At 36.4% G+C, this 26032-nt stretch overlaps 2 protein-coding genes and 1 non-coding gene across 7 annotated transcripts in view; 1 reads left to right on the top strand and 2 right to left on the bottom strand.

The window, feature by feature from the left end:
* Window positions 1-16147, bottom strand: part of tsc1b (TSC complex subunit 1b) — a 28914-nt gene extending 12767 nt beyond the window's left edge. The window contains exons 1-12 of one of the 3 annotated variants that reach the window (XM_051877482.1): window positions 15986-16147; window positions 9401-9657; window positions 9198-9301; window positions 7571-7723; window positions 7314-7458; window positions 6948-7102; window positions 5820-5893; window positions 5542-5720; window positions 4397-4515; window positions 2703-2868; window positions 2454-2569; window positions 2039-2135 (exon numbers count right to left, since the gene is read on the bottom strand). In XM_051877482.1, coding sequence (XP_051733442.1) covers window positions 2039-2135; window positions 2454-2569; window positions 2703-2868; window positions 4397-4515; window positions 5542-5720; window positions 5820-5893; window positions 6948-7102; window positions 7314-7458; window positions 7571-7723; window positions 9198-9301; window positions 9401-9509 — 1417 coding nt within the window. In that variant the 5' untranslated portion in view covers window positions 9510-9657; window positions 15986-16147. Of the gene's footprint in view, window positions 1-2038; window positions 2136-2453; window positions 2573-2702; window positions 2869-4396; window positions 4516-5541; window positions 5721-5819; window positions 5894-6947; window positions 7103-7313; window positions 7459-7570; window positions 7724-9197; window positions 9302-9400; window positions 9658-15985 lie in introns of all 3 variants that reach the window. The other 2 variants (XM_051877481.1, XM_051877483.1) reach the window with 2 other exon arrangements.
* Window positions 16148-17944: 1797 nt separating this feature from the next.
* On the bottom strand, window positions 17945-18016 carry trnam-cau (transfer RNA methionine (anticodon CAU)). The gene has a single exon. It is a non-coding gene; the product is annotated as a tRNA-Met (tRNA).
* A 986-nt stretch (window positions 18017-19002) lies between these two features.
* Window positions 19003-24899, top strand: gfi1b (growth factor independent 1B transcription repressor). 3 transcript variants are annotated; one of them, XM_051877487.1, is made up of 7 exons: window positions 19033-19308; window positions 19801-19918; window positions 20680-20856; window positions 21019-21248; window positions 22363-22500; window positions 22594-22759; window positions 22972-23248. In XM_051877487.1, the coding sequence occupies exons 2-7, from the start codon at window positions 19813-19815 to the stop codon at window positions 23022-23024; spliced, it is 870 nt and encodes a 289-aa protein (XP_051733447.1). In that variant the 5' UTR covers window positions 19033-19308; window positions 19801-19812; the 3' UTR covers window positions 23025-23248. The 3 variants fall into 3 exon arrangements, with proteins under 3 accessions (XP_051733445.1, XP_051733447.1, XP_051733446.1); XM_051877486.1 differs by lacking the exon at window positions 22972-23248 and adding an exon at window positions 23257-24899 and having other exon boundaries at window positions 19069-19308; XM_051877485.1 differs by lacking the exon at window positions 22972-23248 and adding an exon at window positions 23257-24899 and having other exon boundaries at window positions 19003-19308; window positions 22363-22759.
* Window positions 24900-26032: the final 1133 nt, after the last annotated feature.

Below are 26032 nucleotides of genomic sequence, written 5' to 3'. Positions count from 1 at the left end.
GTCACGTGACACCGCAGCCACAATAGCGCTGTATGGCAGATGTATCGCTTTTATTTTGTTCTTCTTTTTTTTTATTAAAAATATTCACAAACTTGTTGACTATGTCATCAACTACCTGATGTTCTGGTTTTCAAATACATGTAAGTGAATGTGTTTTGTTGTTGTTGGACTGTTATTGCCGCTTCCATAGACATCAGTGTGTATTTTACAAACGATAAATGTATTGTTTTGCTAGTATTTACACTATATTGCCAAAACTTTTTGGGACGCCTGCCTTTACGTGTACATGAACTTTAATGACATCCCATTTTTAATCCGTAGGGTTTAATATGGTGTTGGCCCACCATTTGCAGCTATAACAGCTTAAACTTTTATGGGAAGGCTTTCCACAAGGTTTAGGAGTGTGTTTATGGGAATTTTTGACCATTCTTCTAGAAGCGCATTTGTGAGGTCAGGCAGTGATGTTGGCGAGAAGGCCTGGCTCACAGTCTCCGCTCTAATTCATCCCAAAGGTGTTCTATCGGGTTGAGGTCAGGACTCTGTGCAGGCCAGTCAAGTTCCTCCACACCAAACTCGCTCATCCATGTCTTTATGGACCTTGCTTTGTACACTGGTGCGCAGTCATGTTGGAACAGAAAGGGGCCTTCCCCAAACTGTTCCCACAAACTTGGAAGCATTAAATTGTCCAAAATGTCTTGGTATGCTGAAGCATTAAGAGTTCCTTTCACTAGAACTAAGGGGCCAGGCCCAACCCCTGAAAAACAACCCCACACCATAATCCGACCTCCACCAAACTTTACACTTCGCACAATCCAGTCAGGCAAGTACCGTTCTCCTGGCAACCACCAAACCCAGACTCGTCCATCAGATTGCCAGACAGAAAAGCGTGATTCGTCACTCCAGAGAACACGTCTCCACTGCTCTAGAGTCCAGTGGCGGCGTGCTTTACACCACTGCATCCGACGCTTTGGATTGCACTTGGTGATGTAAGGCTTGGATGCAGCTGCTCGACCATGGAAACCCATTCCATGAAGCTCTCTATGCACTGTTCTTGAGCTAATCTGAAGGCCACACGAAGTTTGGAGGTCTGTAGCTATTGACTCTGCAGAAAGTTAGCGAATTCTGCGCACTGTGCGCCTCAGCATGTGCTGACCCCGCTCTGTGATTTTACGTGGCCTACCATTTCTTGGCGGAGTTGCTGTTCTTCCCAATTGCTTCCACTTTGTTATGATACCACTAATAGTTGACCGTGGAATATTTAGTAGTGAGGAAATTTAAAGAATGGACTTATTGCACAGGTGGTAACCTATCACGGTACCACGCTTGAATTCACTGAGCTCCTGAGAGCGACCCATTCTTTCACAAATGTTTGTAGAAGCAGTCTGCTGCCTAGGTGCTTGATTTTATACACCTGTGGCCATGGAAGTGATTGGAACACCTGGTGTCCCAATACTTTTGGCAATATAGTGTATGTGTATTTAAATGTCTAAAACCTAAAATAAACCTTATGTGGTTGAAAACACTGAATAGTTATGATATATGATATGACAAGCGCTGAGCACATCCGTCTCTGCGCCAGCCAAAGCTTGAAAGCACATTTGAATTGAATTTAGCAGTTGATCACGTGATGCACTGAACGTTCTAATGACACCGGTGTGATTGTTCGCTGCAGGGACCAGTCAAGACTGATCACATGATGTGATAGTACACACCAAACAAACCTGAACATTTTGCACTCGCACCAATGTGACCGTGTGAAATTTTAACTCGCACATTTTTAAAAAATGATCGCATTTGCGACCATTTTGGTTGCAGTCTGGAGCCCTGCTGCACAATGCCACTTTAAAAGCTCAATCTCCCTAAAGTTGGGTGGATTCTGATTGGCTGTCAATTAGATGTAAAAAAGCATTCTGAAAGTGATTCCAACGATATCGTTCCTCTGTATCAGTACTGTTACAGTTGTGGTGTGGACTCAAAGAATTACAATGATTGTCAGGCTGTTGTGTTAGTTATGATAAAATTCTTACTCATAACATACCTCTGAGATTGATCATTTCAGGTCCAATTTTCTCAAGCTCTCTGACTGGCTCCTGTCTGACCAAGACGGGTTTGGTGTGGTCGAAAGGTCTACCGTCCTATGGAGCACATAAAAGTTAAAACAGCTTGTAGTGAAACTATACACAAGCAAAATAGTCTCAGAGCAGTTTTGAAGGGAAGGTTAAGGCAGGCTTAAAGTGAATAATTCACTCAAAAATGTAAATTCTGTCATCACTGAAGAAAGTTTTAACCATTTTTATCCATACAATAAATGCCAGTGAACCCCACTGACTTTCATTGTATGGACAAAAACAATTTTCAAAATATTTTCTTTTGTATTCTGCAGAAGAAACTAAGTCAGTCTCATTAAGGGAATACTACAGATTTGCACACAAGGTCAATTTCCACAAAAGTACCTTGCATGGTGGGCTGGCGGTACTGCGTGGCAGAGACACAGGGGGAAACTCATCGGAAAGGCTGGGAGGAGGTGAGGCGGCCGCAGGGGTGCTGGAGGACGGGGTGGCTTTGCCACCTGCTGCATGAAAAGTTGACAAGACCAAACTCATACTAGTGCTTGAGGAAATGACACCCTGATGTGCCCACTTGTGCCAACATGCTAAATATAAAAGTTGTCTGTGAACAAGCATAGACAGTAGTATAGTCACCAGGTGTGCTGTAGAGGCGGCTCGATAGGTAAGAGGCACTCTGGGACAGTTCTGGGTTCGGTGACATCCCACGGGAAGAAGGGGGTGTGGCCATGCCACACTGGGAGGAGGGGCTCCAGAGGGAATCCTTAACACCAAATGTGGCATTAAATTCACAGCTGGAGTTCTATAAATAAACAAAAGCACACACAAAATAAGTCCATTGACTGCTTGTACAGAGGGTATGATTTTAGAAATTAATTATACTTTTACAGACATAACTTTAACTTTTACACTGTTACAACAGATTCCTATTTTAAATACTGTTCTTTTGAACATTTTATTCATCAAAGAAACGAACAAATCCCAGTTTCCACAAAAATACTTAGCACCACAGCCGTTTTCAAAATTCATAATAAGGAGTGTTTCAACAAGTTAAGCAACAAATCAGCATATTAGAATGATTTCTAAAGAATCATGTGACACTGAAGACTGGAATAATGATGCTGAAAATTCAGCTGTCATCACAGGAATACATTTCTTTTTGAAATAGAAAACATTTATTTTAAAATTGTAATAATATTTCACAATCTTACTGTTTTCACTGTGGTTTTGATCAAATAAGTGTCGCCTTGGTGAGCAAAAGTTACCTCTTTCAAATACATTAAAATAATCCTTACCAACCCCAAACTTTTGAACAGTAGTGTACATACACATTGGCATTTCACAAAATGTAAACGTTTGCCAGCTGTTTCACAACGTGTTTGCACTTTGTGGCAACATATACCATAATGCTATTAGCAAAGTAAAAACGGAAGCACATATTGGTTATGGGCCAATACAGCATATTTTTTTAATCTGTCAATATTGCATATCTAAATGTTTCTCTGTTTATTTAAATGTTTTATGCATATTTAAATGTTTCTAATATTTAAATATTGCTTATTTTAAGATTTAGATCATCATCTAGCACTAACTTAAAGTGACATTATTGCATTTAACTCTGCAAAAGCACTATATTTTGAAAAGCACTTTCCCTTTAAGAGCACAAAAAACATTGTCTGATAAATGTTAAAATAACCATTATCATCATAATAAGCCATTAATTTCCTGATCAGTGCCCCACTAATAGAAAGTACCAAATCACAACAAAACTGTGATCACAATCTTGAACTGTGAGAAGTCCGAACCATCACACAGAAAAGCATTAACATATGATCAAATGTTAATGGCTGTGAGCCTCATTAGAACACAAACACAATGCTGTTTGTTTTTCATCAGCAGAGGGTTCAGAATAAAGGTCCTGACAGTGGGAGGTTACAAGCCAGGAGAAAGCGCTCTGGCGTCATTCATGTTGTCAAGACAACCGTTTCTGCGTCAGCTAAGAGATGGCATGTTTCTCTCTTTTTAAAGCCCTGCACACCCACTGGAATGACTCAACACGTCTCCCCTCCTTTCCTCTCAGCTCCTCAGCCTGCCTGGAGAACAAGGAGATGATTCATGGTGGGAGAAGGAGGGGGAGCTCTGGTGTGCAGCGGGAAGGGAGGGGTTCAGGGATGGGTGATTTATGGACAACAGCTGACAAGCTGACAAACAACAAGAGGGAGGAGGGAAGCAGATGCCGATTTCTGCACTGGATCAGTTTAAATGCAGAGTCTAACTGGATTCAAACAGGTAGTTCCACACCAAACTCACACCATTGGTTATGCTCTTACCTGCCGACGGGTTCCAGTGGGGCTGCGATAGGGGGGCTGAGTCCCTGAGAAAGAGGACAGGGCCAAGGGAGGGACGACAGGCTGACGAGGAGTGGAGTAATGAGCTGAGGAAGAACTTCCTGGAAAGGGACAGAAAAATGATGTCTACAAAAAAACATCCTGCCACTGCTAGAAAAGCAGAGTTTGCCTCAAAATAGACTGTGACTGAATTAGAATACTGGTTTTTATGTTGTCTAACTTCATTTCCTATTACATTTATGCATTTGGCAGATGATTTTATTCAGTCGTGTATTTAAGATATATATTTTGGCACATCACACATTCCCTGGGAACTGAACTCATGACCTTGCATCTATTTATATAGTCACTACACCATCCTTAGGATTAAAAAAAAAAAAAAAAAACCATTAAAAGGGGTCATATGATGCTTTTTAATGTTTTCCTTTAGTGTGTAATTTATCTGTTTGTGCATGTATAAGATCTGCAAAGTTACAAAGCTCATAGTCTCCCACAAAGAGATTTATTCTAACAGAGAAGTCCAAGTGTTACTTCCAAAAACATCTACAATTGTGAATGTGAAATATTAGCATAATGCCTACCCAAAGGCACAAGCAAAACCAAAACCAATTTGTTTGGCCTTCTAAAAATGAATGAAATAAGGAATCAGTGGTTAAGATATATTTATAACACTGTTCCTGAGCAGTACAACCCAAAAGTTAGCTTGTGTACAGCGCATTTTACTGAAGACAGCTTGATCATCCACATTTTCATAAACTCAGGCTAGAACTAATCTGGTAATACTGACATTAATAACTGTGTGTTTACAATTGCTTTAATAACCTTGGAAGCTGAAAATCACAATTATGGAAAGGGGCGTTACACAAGCGTGAGGTTTTTGGCCAATCACAATGGACTGGGTCAGCTGGCCAATCAGAGCACTCTGGGCTTTTTCGGAAGGAGGGGCTTTGTTTCAGACAGACTAGGAATAGAGGTGCTGCAAAAACATTAAAGCATTTTAACATATTCTATTACACCCAATAATAAAAATAAAGAACTTCTAAAAGAGCATCATATGACTCCATTAAGTGCTATATTCCAGTATGCAACGTTTGAGTAAGTTATATCAGACAGGATGAGGGTCTTACCGTAGCTACTGTGGAAGTCACCGTAAGGGCTGGCAGTGCAATCAGCCGGACGTTGTTGTAGATGAGCACAAAAATGCTCAGGCATGCTGGCATAGCCCTCTTCGCAGGACGCCTCCTTCGGGTCCAGAGAGACTTTGGCACACTCTATAACAATATCGTGGATCTCAAATCTCTTCCATCTGTACAGAAAAAAAGAGAGTAAATGAAGGATAAGGGGTTGAGAGTGACATTCATGGTTTATGCATTTAAATGAGTGACATGAGTCAGTATTGCCTCACCGGCTGGGGTCTAGTTCATGGTCCTTGGTTCCGGTCACTAACTCGGGATGTATTCTGACATGTTCAAGCATGGGCTGAAACACATACACAGATATAAATACAACATAAACATGATTAGTTATATTTGACTGAAATGACACCATCACTAATTAACCATTAGCAATCACCATTACTGCATAAGTCAATTTAAGGTATTTTTGTCATTTTTGGATATTTAATGGTTACTGTTGCAGCAATATTAAAATTCTGACATAAACTACAGTTCAAAAGTTTTTGTTGTTGTTGTTGTTTTTATTCAGCAAGAATACATTGAATTAATTTTAAAAAAGGCATTTATAATGTTACAAAAGACTTATACTGTATTTCAAATAAATGTTATTCTTTTGAACTTTCTAAAAACGTATCAGTTTCCACAAAATATCTACCACAAAATAGAAACTGTTTTCAACAAAAAAATAATAATAATGATAATAAGAAAGGTTTCTTTAGCACCAAATCAGCATATTAGAATGATTTCTGAAGTATCATGTGACACTGTAATAACTTTTTGCAATATCACTGTTTTTACTTAATTTTTGATCTAATAAATGCAGCCGATGAGCATAAGAGACTTTTTATCATTCAAAAAAAAGAAAAAATCTTACCACCCCAAACTTTTGAATGATAGTTTATACCGATAAATGGCTGATTTCCTAATTCTATACTATTTTGCCTATATAAATTAAAAATAAAAGAATAAACACTAAAATCAATAGTTTTAAAAGCTACAAGTGAATTTAGGCATCACAATAATATAGTATATGGTATGAAACGTGTATATTCATTTCGAGATTTGCTAAAGATTATATTTTATAGTGTCTATATAATCTATATAATTATATATATATATATATATATATACATACAAAGTATCAACCGATATTATTGGCCGATAACCAATATATTACACATGCAAACCTACTACTAGGCACTTTGTCACTTCTACTTTTATTGTACGAAAAAAAGTAAGGAAAAATATCATACAGGCATTTGATCAAGACAAGGAAGAGCAAACAATGATGGAGTTTCATTAAATCTTATGTATTTGGAAACCCTCTTGGGAAAGCAACTGTATGACTGACAGCTCACCTTGACTACCTCCTCAAAAGTGTCCATGTTTTCCTTCATGCTGTAATGGGAGCGGAGGTAAGACACAAAATTGCAGGGGTACATCCCATAAAGCCGGTGGAAGAGCGAGTAGACGCTTGCGTGCAGGTGGATGAGATAAACCTCCGGTATGTGTCCTGTCAACAGAGATTGATCATACAGCTAGTTTAAGTCTGTTAAGTCCATTATTTTGTTTGTTACTTTAAAGAGGCCTCTTAATATTTTTCGGATTTCTGTGGGAGACAAAACTAATCCAGAGGTTTTCAATGAATAATAATACATACCTCGGAGGTAAAAAAATATTACATAACTGAGTCATACAGTATTTGAATTGTTAGTAACTCTTACCTGGGTTTCTCAGGTTCCAGGAAGCCAGACGACCAAAGATATCAAAAAACTCATAGAGATGGTGCTTGCCAGCTTGAGGAATCATGGGTAATAGTGTGATGAGCACCAGGACTCCAGTTATTAGAACCACAACATCTGTGTCTGTCTGTAACACACAAATTATCATATATATATACACTGCATGTTACAAAACAACCAGGCACTTGATACCAAGACCAAGCAGCATTTCTGAAAGATCTTTAACATTATGAGCCTACCTTGAGGCATTTGAGGAGAGATAGCAGCAGCGGATAGCGAGCGATCTTGTGGATCCAAGACGGCTGCTTACGAATAACGTGCCCCAGTAGAGTGAGAGTGGGCAGGCGACAGGGGGCTTTAGCCATGCATTCATTCATTTTATCAAAAAGGTGCTGAGAAACAGACAACACAGCCAAGTCACATTACAGGCCAGACCATAACAATTGATAATGTGGTTTTCTGCCCTAGACATTTATTACTGTTATTAAATATTATTAATTAAATAAAATACAGACACTCAGATGAGTTTAAATGATGCTGGTTAGATGAAATGCTCCTTTCATTTGCTCATATTTCACAGGTGTTTATTTACCTTAAGATTATGGGCTAGTCGTATATTATATACACATATACAGTATGTGCATAATGACACTGAGATATGTATTGTTATATGAAAAAAACAAAAACAGGAATTTTAACCAGATGACTTAAAATATCAATACTTTTTACTCTGAAGACTTGAGTATTGACTGAGGGCTAAATGATTTGGGGAAAACTTGAAAAATGTGAGTTTTCTCAAAGCTCTTTTCAGTGAGGTTATATTATAATACATTTTAACTGTGCTCAAGCTACAACTTGTCATTTTAATGCATGTCTATTAATAATTCATTGCATGAAATAATTGTATATTTTCAGTTTTTGAAAATGACATACAAGCTGCTCTTGGGCTTGTCAGTAACTATAATGTTTTCTATAAGGAAAGTCAAAATATAGTCACACAAATGTATTTTCTCTAGCATGTTTTTGGTTTTAAAGATCTGAGGCCCGTACCATGATGGTAGTTGAACAAACTCAGAGTTATTGGGATTAGTTCACAAAACCAAACCAATCCAATCAGGCTTTGTTGGTACCATGACGCCATCATCAACTTTCTGTCAACTCAGGCTTTGATCCTGAGATCATGGAGCGCATGCACATGAAAGTGTGACATCAGCAGCAAACAGCCAATCACACGCCTCGAAACACAGAGAAACTGTGATTCACTTTTCGTGAGAGAGTCGTCAGGAAGATTCAATTTTCCCCTTTTGCTGAAGATTAAGATATTGAAGAATGTTAAGTATATAAATGCATTTATAGAAAATATCTTGCTGTATCAGTGAAAGTGAAAGTTGTGAAAATCTTTTATGTAGCTACCTTTAATTTGGATAATGAATAATCTATGTAGTTACCTTTAATTTGGAGCAAGAGAAACTGGGGGAGTGACGTTTTTTATTGCGTCAGAGATGTGTCACTTTGCTCACAGCTGATTGGTCCAATTTCGGTTTGTCTTACCCAAAACAAAACCTGTTCCGGAGCAAGTTAGCCGTGGAGTGAAAGTAACTATGGCGATGAACACCGCTAAATTTGTTGTAATAATATTGTACTGTAAAATAAAAAACTGAGTACAATACAATACTAAAATTTATGACGAAATGTCTACATTTTCAAAGTTTGAACAATGAAGCTTTTATTTTTGGTGAAAACCCCAGGGAACATGGATTTAAATTGAGTGTGAAACATTAGAAAGACTCAAAAGATTCTCTGCAGTGCTGCAGGTTCAAGACTGTGTTAGTAACGAAAAAGAAAAACCAGTGAGCATTCATTCACCTTATCGTGTGGCTCCCTTACTGAGGACAGGATGTGCACTGCCTGGGCGGAGTTGGTCTCCAGGAAATAATCCACCAAGCCGTTCAGCAGCACGGACCCTCGATCTGCAAAACATGAATCCACACTGACTGTCAGTCATGCATTAAAACACTGCAGGGAATTAAAATATGAATCATGTAGCAAATATTTAAACTTGGCTGGACCTGTGCTGAGGTGTTCATTGATAAGGCCCTTGATCTCATCCAGCTGGCGGAGGTCAGAGGTCTCCAGCAGAGGAAGCAGGTCCCCTACGCTGAGCTGTTCCCTGGACATGATGGTATGGAGGGTTCGGAGGCAGGGTGTTTCTGAAACAGTCAAGGGAGAAGGGAAGGACTTTCAGACGTCACTCTCACAGTGTCCCGTATCCTGTCCAGCCTGGAGGGGTCCCAGGGCCGCCCGTCGATACAGTCTCCAGGCACCACTGCAAGAGACATTTAAGGCCTTACATCACTTCACTTGTCTAGAAGTGTCTGTCTGATGAAATATTCATGAGAACATTTTGCAGTTTCTAGCTTTAAGTAAAGGGGTCATGAACTGAGAAATCAAGTTTTCCTTTATTTTTTGACATACAAGAGGTCATTGTACTATAAAAATATCCTGTAATTTCAGAACTCAAAACTTCCTTGTTAGTTCAAACACAGCTTTTATTAAAACCAAGCTGCCCAAATGACTCATTTTGGATTGTCACATTATGACATAATAGTGTGAATAAAGACCGCCTCTGCAGAAGAAAATCAATGCCTACTTCTACATCATTGCCTCTTTAGCCCTGCCCACTGATTCATGCATGTCATGTAGTAGTAAATACAAGAAAGACACAAACCAAAGACTTTAGATATACAAAGACGGTGCCCTTGTAGTACTATGATTGGGAGAAAGAAGGCCATATTGCGCGTTGCACTAAGAAAAATGGCCAATCGCCAATTGTTAAAGTCATTGCGTCATTAAAGCTGCCGTTCGTTAGAAGATTCAGTTGCAATAGGATTGATCATGGCTGATCCAACCTGAAAAATGCAGTTTTTTGCCATGATTTGAGTGTTTAGAAACAATTTATGAGACAGTTGTTGTCAAATTTCACTGATGACTTCAAAAAATAAATTTAAGTGTAAGCTTAGTGAACAGATTTGGAAAATTTGATGTTTCCTCATTCAAAGAGATAAGAAATGCACTTGCATGTCTGAAATAGCTGCATTTCAAAGATGGCCGCTGAGTGAAATGACTTGCCTGAAAGGGACTTTGACGCAAAAACAGGATTACTCCAGCAACAAAATGATAGAGATGCCTCTGAGGATTACAAGACATTTTGAAGTGCCAAGTCATGGAAAAACAGTCTTTGTATTGCCTTCCAGATCGCATTCAGTAAGACACTGTTCATTTGTTCACTTTCGACGGAGGCTTTTCAGAGAGAATAAAGGATGATGCAATGACCACTATATTGGATCCAACAGCAATGTGGCAACACACAAGGTTGAGAAACTTTGTCTGTTACAGATCATTTGATATGTACTGACTGAGTATGTATACTATAGCGCCGCAGTCAAACTGTGAATAGTTGTGATTTGCTGTTCTTTCTTTTTTTTTTCTTCAGCATTTATGGGGTTAATGCGTTGGATTATCAGATTTGGAAGAAAGAACGCTGCTTTTGTTATTGTTTTGATCGAAGTCATTTGCTGTAATCTTCTGTTTTACAACACATTTCATTTCAATTGAAAACACTGCAAATGACAATGTATACGTTTTTCACTTTATCGAAAAGAATGAACAACGAATAACCTATATGAACGACAAACAATGGTATATTCATTCATAATTACGTTAACACAAAAACACTGCAAGTTATCCTGTCTATAACTCCAAATACTTAAACTTTATTTGCCACAGCCAAGACTTTAAAGCATATGTAATACGCATAAATGTTTCACATTGCTGGCAAATGTTTCAAATAAGTAACGGGATTTTTTCAACATAGGAAGTTTCCCAAAAAATTCCATGTGTGATCAGTGGCAGTTTTGCATATTTCAAAAACAGGATATAAGATAGCTTATTACTTCAAAATTCGGATGTTTTTTTATGTAAAAATCTTGATAACATTATAAGCGGACATCAGAGAACAATATAGCTGCAAGCAGCAATTATTGGGGCCAAGCACAAAAGCAGCACAAGAATTCAGCCAACATGGCTGTGAGCATCAGACCAACTGCAACAGTGAGCAATTAAAGACCTATTAAGATCATTTTAGGCAAAAGAGCTGAAAAATCACAAATACAGTCAATAATAAAGATTTACTGGTTTATCACTTTCAACCAATAGGTGGCGCTGTGATTAAAATAATGAGGCATGGTCAGAGTGAGATGACAATGACACTCGCAAAGTTTGGTGTCAATATGTGAAAGCATTGCAGAGACACAGCCTCAAAAGTCATCTTGGCATCAAGCCTCTAATTTGTTGCTGTGGTAAATGAATATAATTTCGTCTATCAACACAAAATCCATAACTTCTTGTCAGCATGGTCTGAAGATGATACGATTCGAATTTATTGAAAATCGGAGCAATGGTCTATGAGGAGTTCAAAAAAGTAGGTTTTTAAGGAAAATCAAAATGACTAACAGGAACTTTGGCTGACTATGGCAAAATTGGCATCAATGTTCTCAGCATGACCCACGGAATCTAATAAGATCAGTCTCATTACAATAGGCCACATTTATATAAAGCTATTAGCATTTTTAAAAATTTCATTATAAAATTTGACCACAAGGAGGCGCTCTCTCAAAACCTATTGTGTACCTTCAGAGCATGGTGCCGATGGCACATCCTGAGTTTCGTAATGGTACATCAATGCATTCGTATAATATAGCATTTTATATCATAATACTGTATTGTAGTTAAAGGAAATTTCATGTTTTGTTCAATTATAGCGCCACCAAGAGGCACAATCCCACCAATTTTTTTATGTGTCCTCAGGGTGAGCCCATACATGTGTGTGTCAAATTTGGTGCAAATATCTAATTTCGTTTTGGAGTTATAGACATTTACATGTAAGAGATCATAAAAAATGACCCATGAACGACTTTGTTTTGATTTTTTTGCCACTTCCTATCAAAATTTTGACATTTGGGCTATTACACATAGTTAACCGTGTTCCGTGTTCCGTGTTTCCTACGCTGGTTTCGTCTCGATCGGACTAACGGTTTCGAAGATATTCGCAATCGTTTTTTAAGCGCTAAATCACCACGCCGCACAAACCGTAAGTCAAAACCTAGCATGTTTGGTACTGCTGGACTCGGCAAGGATTCAGGAGTGAAAATAAGCCAACCAGATCAATAGTTATAAGCATATGAAAAAAAAAATCTCCACTAGGTGGCGCTGGTCCGAAACTTCTCAGGCTCCTTCAGGGCATTGTCCTGATGACCCATACTGAGTTTCGTAACGATACGCTAATGCGTTCGTAAAATACAGCATTTTAGCACAAAATTCAAAATGGCTGACGGACAAAATGGCTGATATGGGAAAATTGGATATCATTCGACTCGGCATGATGCCTCGAATCCAAAGAGACCAAATTTATGAATATTGGACAAACCCATCAGAAGTTATAAGCAAAAATAGCCATTTTTCGTATCTACAGACCAGTAGGTGGCGCTGCGCCGAAACGCTGCATGTTGCCTCAGGACATGCTTGTGATAACATGTACCAAGTTTGGTCTGAATACGATAAAGCGTTGCAGAGATACAGCCTTATGTCTATTTTCGCAAGCGCTACGTAAAATTCGTTTGCGTATTTTTCGAAAACAGTTTGAGAAATCAACTTGAATTCCATAACATTTTGTCGCCATGGTCTGAAGATGATCTGGTTCAATTTTCGTGAAAATCAGAGTAACGGCCTAGGAGGAGTTAGAAAAAGTACGTTTTTTAGAAAATTCAAAATGGCGGAAAATTTTCATGACAATTTGAATGAAAAAAAAATATATTTTTTTTAAAATGATGTCATGCAAACGATTCGTCTTGACCCAAGGAATCAGAGGAAAAAAGAATTTTGTTTCTAACCCTTACGGTTCAAAAGTTATTAACATAAACATGAATGCAACTTTGGACAGCTGGTGGCGCTAGAGGTATTGAGTTAGAGACTCCAAATTTGCTATGCACACAGTTCAGACTGTCCTCTAACTGTGTGCCAAATTTCACAACTTTTTACCATACGGTTCTATGGGCTGCCATAGACTCAAAAGCGGAAGAAGAAGAAGAAGAAGAAGAAGAAGAAGAATTAAAAAAAAAGAAAAAAAAAAAAAAAAGAACGCCAACGGATACAATAGGTGCCTACGCACCTTCGGTGCTTGGCCTCTAATTACAATTTCTTTTTTAAAATGTAGTTCATGACCTTTCCAATCAAGAGTGAGAAAAACACTGCAATGTACATGAAAGTTTGCACAGAATTTTATAACGTATCATTATGAAGCATACTTGATATCATTAACATCAGCTGTGATAATGTGGTTTGGACGTTTCAGGCAAGTAAACAATTGGTGCAACAGATTCTGAACTGAAGATTCACATGTTGTGACCTGTTCTTGCACAGACACGACAAAAGTCAGCAGTTGTCACACCAGCCTGACAACATCAGGTCAATGCAGAGCTGAAGTCAAAGAAAATTCATAATGAGACCAGAGAAATGTGACATACATCAATGGCCTGATTAGAATAGACTACACACTACAAGAACACCGAATCATGTTATGCACACACAACACACTATTTTGAAGTGAATTTTAACTATAAATGGAGTGAAACAGCAGTATGTTTAACACTAAACAGTAAGAAATGGCTTTTGCTCCTACTATTGGGCCAGTGGCTCAAAATTTTACTGCCAACTGCCAACATTTTCACAGGCCCTGAGTCTGACACAAATATCATAAACAGCTTCACAAGCAATACATTTACACATCTATACTTGCAAGGAAAAAGAAAAAAGTATTAATAATTATATATATATATATAAATAATTATATATAAATTTATTATTATTAGATAGATAGATAGATCTGTTTTAATATATTTTAAATTGTAATTTATTCATGAGATGGCAAAGCTGAATTTTCAGTGTCACTTGATTCTTCAGAAATCCTTCTAAAATGCTGATTTGGTGCTCAAGAAACATTTCTTATTATATCAATGTTGAAAACAGTTGTGCTGCTTAACATTTCTATATTATCTATAAAAGTATATATACTTTCTATATCTATAAAAGTTCAAAAGAACAGCATTCATTTGAAATCTGTTGTAACACTATAAATATCTTTACTGTCACTTTTGATCAATTTAATGCATCCTTAATGAATATAACTAATAATTACTAAAAATCTTCCCTGTAAAATAGCTATTTTTCTTTCTGTATTTGACACTGAAAAGGCTGTCACATCCCCACAGAAATAACTTTCTTCAGATTTAACCTACATCTTAATCATCTTAATCTTGAGAATAATGTGAGTCACCAAAACCTCAAGCTGACAGCTAAGCATGCAACATAATCAACTGCTAAGAGGATACTTTTTTCTTGATGGAGACCATTCCGGTTATCCACCAAACAAGCAGTGGTTATAAAACACAAGAGGCTGTTCTAAGCATATAACTTTGTGCAAGATGACAACCATCTATAGGGAAGCATGATGGAAAGCTGACCCCTCAATGGAAATACAAAGAAGTTCATTGATTAACTTCATGATCGTATCCCACAAACAGAGAATGCATCACACTAAGGAGGAAAAAAAAATAAAAAAAATAAAACACTAATAAGATGAAGTTCTGGACGACCTCATGGCGAACTGTGGCTGTGCCTGCCAACTGGAAAACAGGGCTGTTAACAGCACAAAGAAGCTTTATACGCCACGTTTAGGGCCATATAAACAAATTCCTTAAAGAGATTGTGCATAAGCTGTCATGGAGCCTTCTTGCTCTTCGATGTTTTGGGTCTCAAATCTCTTTCAGTATGTATGTCATTCACATATCCTTACAGAGGTAGAAAAATGGGGTTTCCGCAAGTGTCCAGACTCTGCATTGTTTTAAAAATAAAAATGATATATATATATATATATATAAACATATATAACAAGCGTTACTTTATATAGATAGAAGACATGAGAGTCATAGTGCATTATGCCGATATGCAGTAATCATAAAGTACAAATAAGGCAATCGCTTGAAACTGCATTGCATGATTCGCCTGCAAAAGGATTTCTGTTTAAAAGCACAAGCGCAGCAAGTCCCACAACATTTTTTTTTAACCTATGCATGGTGCAAAATAACACTGCAGACACGTGCATATGTGCAGATAGATGTTGTGGTTTAGGCTGCATGCACTGACAGCAGCTCTGTGTTGAAATGACCATTGGCGTAAACAGCGCGCGAGAACAATGGCCAGAATCTGCGGGACTATCTCCAAAAAATACGCTAGCAAAATGTAACATACCCACATGCATGTCAGCTTCCCACTTAAACTCGTGCATATGCACGCAGAGATTTGTTGAAATCAATTTCGAAACTGTAACAATCAATGAAGACTATTATTTCACTGACACTGACAGTCCCAAGCAAGAGAGCCTTATTATCGACAAGCTTAGTGCAAATCAGAAATAATGTCTGAAAGACTCTATAATGCACGTAAATTACTGAGGAGCAAGCAAATCTAACATTTAGACTGTCACTACGTACGATGTAAAAATATCACCACAAAAAACATCGTTAAATAAACCTGTTTACCTGTTAGAGCAACTGCACTCCACAGGGCGCCGCCATCTTGAACACCTCACAACCCCTCCCTGCGCGGTCACCCTCCGCAGCTGTGCAGGAGAAATAATCCCCGAGCGCTCAAAAACACGCCTGTATCTGGACGCAGAACATTGATATATTACGTAAATATTCACAGAAATGATAATCAGTCATACTTTATAAATACAGTGAATTGTGGTGGGAGTAAGACTCATGTATGAAAGTTTTAGAGAATCCTGCAGCTAGGCCCTGAGTTGTTTTTCTGAAGGGTGGAGGGATGCAGCTCTCTGTAATGCGGTTTTCGCGTGACTCAGGTGGCGAGCGGAGACGCTGAATCGGACTAGCAGTATAAACTATTTACATTTTAATTAGGCCTACATTTCTTCCCCTAAACATACATACGTACGTACATATACAAATGATTAAAAAGAAAGTTAATAGCTTAAAATACAAAAATATAGGCTAACCAATTATTTACGTTTAACAGCACCTACTTTTTCCTAAACATAAATGCATTTATATACATAAGGGCGAGGAAAAGAAAATAAAGGCTACCTTAAAATCCAAATAGGCCTATAATAAACTATTTATATTTAAAAAGTATTTTTCCTATCAACCAATAAATAAATACATACATTAATAAATACAAATAAATATTTACGTTTAAAAAAAAACACGTTTTCTTAAACATACATATAGGCCTACATAAATACATAAATAAGGATGAATGAATGAATGAAAGGACGTAGCTTGAAATTGTAAGTTTCATACATAAATTTAATAAAAAATGAAAAAAATATATGAGGGAAATGGAAAGTAAAAAATCCGTTCACCCAAAATTAAAATGGCGATGACATACATCATGTATTCATCCCTCATGTTATTTGAAACCCGTATGACAGTCTTTCTTCCATGAAAGCAGAAAGACAACCTCAGCCACCATTTCATATTTTCCCCATTCAGCTGAAGTGAATTGTGACTGAGGCTGTCATTGATTCTGTCAAACATCTACATTTATTTTTCATTGTAGAAGGTTTTGCGGGGTTTTGTAATCCCATGAGGGTGAGATCACAGAAGTTCCAAGATCATTGCACTATGAGTTCACAGCCTTATCCATTAGACTCATCAAACATCATTATCTCATCATCTTACAGTAATGTTTAATTTCATACGCTCATCTCTGTCTCTGCTTATCAAAAAGAGCATGACTACAAGAAGTGAAAAATAACTTGTGGCCTATTATAAATGCATGTAATGGTTTAAATGTTCTGGATGAGAATGTTTTTTTAGTGGAGATGTCCCTCTAGTGGTAAATCGTGGTCATAGACTTCTATTTACTTACATCAAAGATCCCTCAAAATAGTACAAATTGCTCTAACGCCTGAATCATCTTCACTTGATAGTGTTTTCCTACTTATTCCATGTCCTTTTTTGTTAATCTTTGACGCTAATATGGCTAAAATGCAATTTACTGTTTATAGATCTTCTTTTGTGTAATTCCTACAGTTTTGTACTGTGTTATTTTAGTATAATTGAGATACCATTATTGTTTTTATTACTATTTTGAAATTCGTCTTTATTTTCAGTTTTCATTTTAATGTTAGTTAAAGTTTTAGTAATGTTGTTGTGTGTTTTGTCATTTTTATTAGTTTTTTTTAAATGTCTATATAGGCCTAGGCCAAGTTTAATTTATGTTTTTAATTTCAGTTTTAGTTATTTTAGTGCATCAAGTTAAACTAAATGAAAATAAAAAATGTTGCAACTAGCTGAAGTAAAATAACTTTTTTTTAGATTTTATTTTAATTTATTTCAGTTAGCGTTTATTTTATTTCAAATAACGAAAATGTTTTTAAGATTTTAGTTACCTATTATAAACCTGGTTGTATTTCATCCTTAAGATTACAAGGTGTCATTTTAAATCACTACACATTACAAAATTGAAAATGTCGTTAGCAGAGGATGGTTTCGATCCATCGACCTCTGGGTTATGGGCCCAGCACGCTTCCGCTGCGCCACTCTGCTGGACAGCGGCTGAGGTAAAAACAATCACTCTTAATGATAATGACTCTTGCACATCGGCCTACAACAGTCAAAATCAATTATGAAATTCTTGCGATAACAGAATTCGCGATTCTGAGTGAAAAGTTAAATTACCTCAGGTAATTTAGATTCTGAGTGAACTAGCCAGTCAAAAATAGCTAGTTAACCTAATTTAGTGCATATTTGAGCTCTCAGCAGACGTTCACTATTTTTATACGGTGAAGGAAAGCTAGTAAAAAAAAAGAAAGAAGAAAAACTGCAACAAACATAAGAAAGAATTTATATTTTGAACAGTCACCTGAAAGTGCGCTGCAGTTCACCACCAAATCCACACGGGGGCGTAAATACATTAATCGATCCCATAATGCGCGCGCACAAGACAATATAAAACTGATCCCGGTAAATCTTTAAATGAACATTATTAAATGGCCAAAACGCACCAGGATTATAAACACTCAATAAATAAACATTTAAGAGTCCTTCAGCGCTTAGTTTTACAAACAATGAATTATGAGCCTAGTTGTGCTTTTAATAATCAAAGATATCATAAAACCCCTAAGGCTGCAACCAAAACACAACTGTGCAAATAAAAGAAAGCAAACATTCTGAGGTACCAACATTACAGGTTTGGTGTGTATTTTGAGGGGTACGTTCAAGCAAAGTTTGTTGCTGGTTTATTGGTCTTATGTTTAAGCCCGCTAGCTGTTTTACAGGAGATAAGTCAACAGATGACCAATAACAATGATGGTGATGAATTACTAAATTGGCAGCAGATGATTTGAGAAAATGTTTTGCAAAGTATCTTGAACCTTTAAGGCATTTCTCTGTTAACTAGCCTAATTAACGTTTCAAACGCCTCATAGCAGTAGATGTGCGGGCTAATAAAATAAATATAGGCCTAAAAATGTAAACAAATGTTCTAACTATCATTTTAAAACGATAACTAATATTGTTTAAAATATCTTAAATATAGTTTTAAACCATTATGTCAAAATAGTGCCTAACAGGATGTGTTTGCGTTTAGTATAGTCAAATGTCGCACCTGCTCCGCCTGTAATTGGTTGAAAGCTCAGTCAGATTCCACCGCAGAATTATCGGATTGAAAATCAGGGAGGGGAGTTGAAAAAACTCAACGCAACCAACTCACAGCGATGCAGTGCTTAAGTTTCTAAACATCACAACGGATTTCCCAGAACTTTTCATCACGAAGTTTGCGACTCAAACAATCAAAGGACTTTAAACATTCATTTTCTTCAGGATCTGCACCATTTCAGGTAAGCTATTTTCATAATAGGCTACATTTGCAATTAAAATCAATTATTTAAAAAGTTTAAAACATTTTTTTTTCCAACCTAAAACGTATGATTAGTATAATTAAAGTAAATATATTTATACATATAAATATTTAAATATTATTTATTATTCAACAATAATTTGGTATATTTAATAGCATATGTTATAAAATCGGTCTCAAACCAGAGCAAAGTTCGACTAAAACTTTCAAAACATCAACACCAAAAATTGTAGCCTATAATAACTGTGCAAATGTTTCACTTTATTATTTAATTTATTTTTTATAACAAGAGCTTTGAGCAGGATGTTTGTTATATGATATAGAAATGACTTTATCATCACGTTTGTCAATTGTATTTAGATGGATCATTTGTTATAAGTTTTGTAATAGCCTAGTTATGGACATGTTTATGTTTATAGATCATACAAATATGAAAATGGACGTATCACAGCAAACAAATCTCATTTTACAGAATCACTGAATCATGCCACGATCGTTTTTGGTGAAAAGTAAAAAGTCCTACAATGTGCATCGACCCATCGACACCGAGCAAAGTGAACAGAAGCTCCCGGACCCAGCACCCAAAACAAGTAAATGACTTTATTATATTTCATTAATACTGAATTGATACTGAAATATTTATTGTATTTTCAACTTGACTTTCAAATTCACCTGTGTGCATATGACGCTGTCTTCATGAGACGAACAATCTGTATGTAATTAGTGTTGTTGGTCTTTGTAAGTTTTATATTGATTCTCCCTAATTACAAATCTTTGAGGAAATAAGTGATTAGTGAGTGGATGTGCTGAGCACCTGTCAGATTGATGTTTGCTGATGCTTCATCCTCAGGCTGACTGTTATTTGATTCTAGGGCTGTGTCTCAAAACCTTAACAGCTGCTTACTTAAGACAGCATTATGGGCCTTGTATGAGCTCTGTAGCTCAATAGACTGTATTCCATGGAAGTTTGTAAGCTGTCTAGCAGTTAGGGTGGATGTTATGAATATGCAAACTAGGCCTATTCAAACAAGCCAGTACTGTCAATGGATTATAACTGTTCTTTATAGGGTTCATTTAGAGAAAATGTAATTGGTGTAATTAAGCGTTAGGAACAATCTCAGATCTGTCAGTCTCATGGGTTTTCATGTACACACACCTTTTAATGGTCACAAATAATCTTATTGCAAAAACGGCTAGAAAAGTGAAGTTAGTTCTGAGATCAATTTTTCATTAAACATTTTAAGTGTGACTTAAGTGTTTGTATTAAATGGTATTAAAATTCATTTAATTTTGATTGCTACAACCTGCAACCTTGTACCACATGTATTTTACACTCATTGTGATTTCTTAGTCCCAGCGCTGGTCCCTTTGGAACCAAAGGAAAGTAATTCCCCAGAGCGGCCCCAGGTAGATTCACTCACTCGACCTTCCCTCAGAGACTCGTATGACTTCATCAAGTGTGAGCGAGAGCCCGACTGCCCAGTACCAAGTCTACCTGAGCTGACCAGACGGCCGTTTTACTTATCTGGTGAGTGTTTGTGACGCCCTGGTGTAAATATCTGGCTGTGTAAGTCGCATCTTGTTCGTCCTTAAAAAAAAAAAAAAATCATATTGTTAAGTATCATGTGACATCTCTAGGGCAGATTTAGACACAATCATCATCTTAATGATTTAACTCTACCTCACACAGAGCCTCAGCTGGCAGAGTTTCCTCCCTACTACAAGAGCTCTTATGCATGGGATCATGTTCCCACAACATATGACTTCAGGCAGATGGGCTTCTCTCCATCGCTCCTGCAGCACGCCAGCAGCCTGTACGGAGCTCATCTGAAGCAGAGCTCAGAGCCTCCACAACCACTGGACTGCAGCACACACTACTCACCTACGTCCAACACCTACCACTGCATTACCTGTGATAAGGTTAGATATTTGTTTATAGTTTGTTTAGGTATATTTTTATGATTCTTTTATTAAAAATGTATTATTATTATTATTATTATTATTATTGTTTGTATTATTTTAAAATATTTTAATTTTATTTTAAATTCAATAGTCTTTATTTCTAAATAAATTATAATACACACATTTATATCTAAATAAAAAATAATAAAAATGATATCAATAATATCTAAATATTGTATGTGTATATATATATATATAAATATATATATATATAAATACATGATAATATATTATTATTTCAAAATAAAAATAATAATGGTTAAAATTAGATTAAAAAAAATTATAGGAATAAAATATATTTAATTTATTACAATTATTAAAAAATTATTACAATTATTTTTTTTCCTTTTTAACACACACACACACACACACACACATATATATATATATATATATATATATATAAATGATAATATATAATTTCTAAAAATATATTATATTTATATATTTTTATATTATATATTTATTTATATATTATATTTTATATTTATAAAAATGTAAAAATAATAAAAATGATTAAAATGTGATGTTTTTAAATTAAAATTATAGAAATATATTTAATACTGTATAAAAACTAAAAATAAATTAAAATTGGATTTTTAAATGAAAATTAAAGGAATAAAATATATTTAATAATATATAAAATTGATTAAAATATTTTTTCTTTTTTACTTTTTAACACACATCTATATATAATATATAATAATTTATAAAATCATTAATAAAAATGATTAAAATTGGATGTTTTTAAATGAAAATTATAAGACTAAAATATATTTAATGATATATAAAAACTATTAATTTTTTTTTTCCTTTTAAACACACACATACATATATACACACACACAAACATATATAATATGTGATAATATATAATTATTTATTTCTAAATAAAAATAAATTATTAAAATTTAAAAAAAATTGTAGGAACAAAACATTTATATATATATATATATATATATATATATATATATATATATATATATATTTTTTTTTTTAAATGAACAATAATATGTAAATATTATATTAATTGCATCTCAATTTTATTTCTGTTTTCTGTCCTCTTCTCCAGGTGTTTTCCACCCCTCATGGACTGGAGGTTCACGTCAGACGTTCTCACAGTGGCACGCGACCCTTTGGATGCAGCATCTGCAGAAAGAGCTTTGGCCACGCAGTTAGCTTAGAGCAACACATGAACGTCCACTCTCAGGTACGAACAAACCATGCTGATCCATTGGACATCAGCTGGCATTTGGATAATGTCAATGAAAGAATTAATTTTGTTGTTGTTTTGTGTTTAAAGGAAAGAAGTTTCGAGTGCAAGATGTGCGGAAAGACCTTCAAACGCTCCTCGACGCTGTCCACACACCTGCTGATCCACTCAGACACACGACCATATCCCTGCCAGTTCTGCGGAAAAAGATTCCACCAGAAATCCGATATGAAGAAACACACCTACATCCACACAGGTGAGACGCCACAGTGTGTGACTGTGTGTTTGTTATGTCGTGGTTGAAAAGAGATCTGTGATAAAAAGCACATAAAGCTCCCTCAATAACAGTCTCCCAATAACAGTTCTTCCCATATTATTTGGAAATACATGTTATCTCTATACTTATTCCATGTAAATCATTAGAACAGATACATTCACTTCAGATGCTAAAGTTGGCTTGCTTTCTAGGGTGTGTTTCCAAGAGCGGCACATCTACAGATAAATCAAGAAAAGGAGATTAAACAAATGCCGTCTTGATTTGCATAGCTGGTCTTCCTGCTTTCCTGATGACTCTCGGAAAGTTACCTTTGCGTGTAGCAGACAGCCACTCCTGTGTTGGAAAACAGAACAAATCTGGGTGGCACGCAAATCCATGCTTCAAGCTGTTTTTAAAGCAAAGATTTTCCAGTGTTTTATACCAGATAAAATGGGTTTCAAATGAGATTTTTAAAAAATGGTTATGCTTGTTTGCAGGTGAGAAACCTCACAAATGCCAGGTGTGTGGCAAAGCCTTCAGCCAGAGCTCCAACCTCATCACACACAGTCGCAAACACACCGGATTCAAGCCGTTCGGCTGTGAGATCTGTTCCAAAGGCTTCCAGAGGAAGGTAGATCTTCGCAGACACCACGAGAGCCAGCACAGCCTTAAATAACGGAGGTTGTACATGGCGTGGCGGACAGCGGAGAGGAAATGAAGACCACCAATGGCTGTTGCTGGAAAAAAGACTCATGTTAAAGGGATATTTCACTCAAAAAATGAAAATTCTGTTATCATTTAGGCCCCATTTACACAGTGTGTTTTAAAATGAAAACGATCCTTGTCTACACTGGCGTTTCCACAGTTTCAGAAACGATCTCCACCTACACTACACGACCGAAAACGCATGTCGCATGCACACTGGGTATGCGCACAGAAGCGTAAACAGTTGCCTTATGCGCATGTAGGTAGCTGCAGTATTAAAAAATGCAGAGTTTAACTGCACAATGGCTGCTAAAAATGACAACAAAGCCAGCAAAGATTGCAGTTCAGTCTCCTTGTTATTGTTTACACAGTCGTCACGGACTTGGGCAGCCATCGTTTTCGAAGGTCTCCATTTTGGTCTGTTTATACTGAAACGCAACCCCGGCGCTTTCAAACTAAAACAAGGTCTGCAGTGTTTTCGAAAGTCTCAGTTTTCGAGGTTCGAAAACGCGGCGTAGTGTAAAAGACAGGCGTAACCGTAGCAAAACTTATGTGTTTTAAAACAAAAACACACTAGTGTAAACGGGGCCTTACTCACTGTCATGTCATTCCAAACAGTGTTGTTTTTGTTAACTAAAACTATAAAAATTGTTTTTAGTAATTGAAATAAAGCTGAAATAAAATGAAGTCTAAATATTACATGAAACGCTTTATGAAAATAAAAATAAATAAAAATAAGAAAAAAATGAAAATTAGAAATGTTGCAATGGGAACTAACTGAAGTTAGTTTAAGTTGAAGCACTAAAATGACTTAAACTGAAGCTATATAGAAAAATTAAAAAAAAAACGCATGACAAAAGCAACAAAATTACTAAAATTAAAATGAAAACTGAAAATATAAAAACTGAAAATATTCATAAATGCTAAAATATTATATAAATAACATCAAAATAACACCTCTGTAACATTTTTTCTTCTGCGAAAACACAAAAGAAGATATTTGGAAGAATGTTTTTTCCTATACAATGAAAGTCGTTTTTCAAAATACCACAGAATAAAGTAAGTCACACAGGTTTGGAATGACATGAGGGTGAGTAAATGATGACAAAATCTTTATTAAGACCTTTTTCGAAATGACTTTCTTTATTTTAGCCAATAATCCATCAAAACTGTAACCTGACAAGCAGGAAACCCGTCCATCAACTGATTAAAATGTCCATTTTAACTATGAAATCATACCAGGTACAGCATCCGCATGCTAGGTACAGCCACCATGAAGGAGTCTAAACATATTTTTCATTTTCTTTTATTTTAGTATAAAAAGTAGTAAGATTGTATGGTAATGTTTAGATTGAAGTTTTTTTCTTTTGTTGTGTTATTTATAGAAATTCTTGTCACAAAAATAGTGCTAAATAAATGGTATTGTTTGAAATGAGTTGTAAAGTGCTTGATCAATAATTCATAAACGTGGACTTTTAAATCTAGTTGTGATATGAAGAGAAAGGGGAGGGCTGCACATACTGTAAATGTGTTAAGAAATCAGTCCTGGTACAGTGTAAAATGAGAAGAGTCAGCAAACAAGGCTTAGCAGTGTTTGTCTTCTTGTGTCCCCGCCCTGTCGAGGATCCGGATACACAGTTCCGTTGGCCCTGCTGATGGTTCTTCACACTGCCAGAGGCTGTGTGAAATCTCTGGTGTGACTGGAGATAAAGCTTCATTCAAATAGGTACCTGGAACTCTACATGCAAATCTCCTGCCTGGCAGGTTTGTAAACTTCATGTGGCTGAACGAACGGACCTCGTGGGCTAGAGCTTGGAAGAGAAAGGCAGTGCAGCGAAACAAAGAAATTTATATTGATGAATGGGATGATTCCTGTGATTAAACTTTGACTTCTTAGTCTTAGTTGTGCAAACATTTTGACTAAAAAGATTTACTGACGTCTGCTTCTTAGGTCACTCCCCATCAGTGGAGTTCAAGCTGCTTTGCCAAACAAATTCCTACTGACACAGCTTTACGCACACCTCCCCTCTCAAACAAAAGAGACAGTTAGGAAAATCCAATCCATCCAATACAGCATACTGTAACATAAATGACACATTACACATCTTCAGAATGCTAAACCATGAATACCACCTGATCACAAAAGAAAAATACCAAAACATGGTCAGGGCAGGTATGTGCGGTCATTCAGCAAAGAGGAACTTATTTAGAAAAAAGCTGAAGAAAGTTAGTCAGAAATCTCATCACTTCCACTGCTGACCTGTTCCCCATCTGCGCCCTGCACACCTGCTTGCCTGTCTAAAAATTTAGGAACAGAAATCAGTGTCCGCATCAGGGTGGAAACAGTGCCTCTCTAGTACAGTTAGTAAACAAATCTGTGGTGCCCATGCAAATTATTATTTTCATTACCTCAGCAACGGGGTCTGAGTCAGACTGAGGACAGTTACTGCCACATCCTGGAACGAGACAGTAAATCCAACAGCAAATCACAATCTTGTTCAAGGAACCAATCGGTGTCAGATTTGGATGACTGACAATGTATGAGCAAACAGGATTTTAGGACTAAGA

The sequence above is a fragment of the Ctenopharyngodon idella genome, chromosome 21 (genome assembly GCF_019924925.1).
Source record: "Ctenopharyngodon idella isolate HZGC_01 chromosome 21, HZGC01, whole genome shotgun sequence".
In the NCBI taxonomy this organism is placed as follows: Eukaryota; Metazoa; Chordata; class Actinopteri; order Cypriniformes; family Xenocyprididae; genus Ctenopharyngodon; species Ctenopharyngodon idella.
This window is presented reverse-complemented; position numbering and strand designations above follow the sequence as displayed.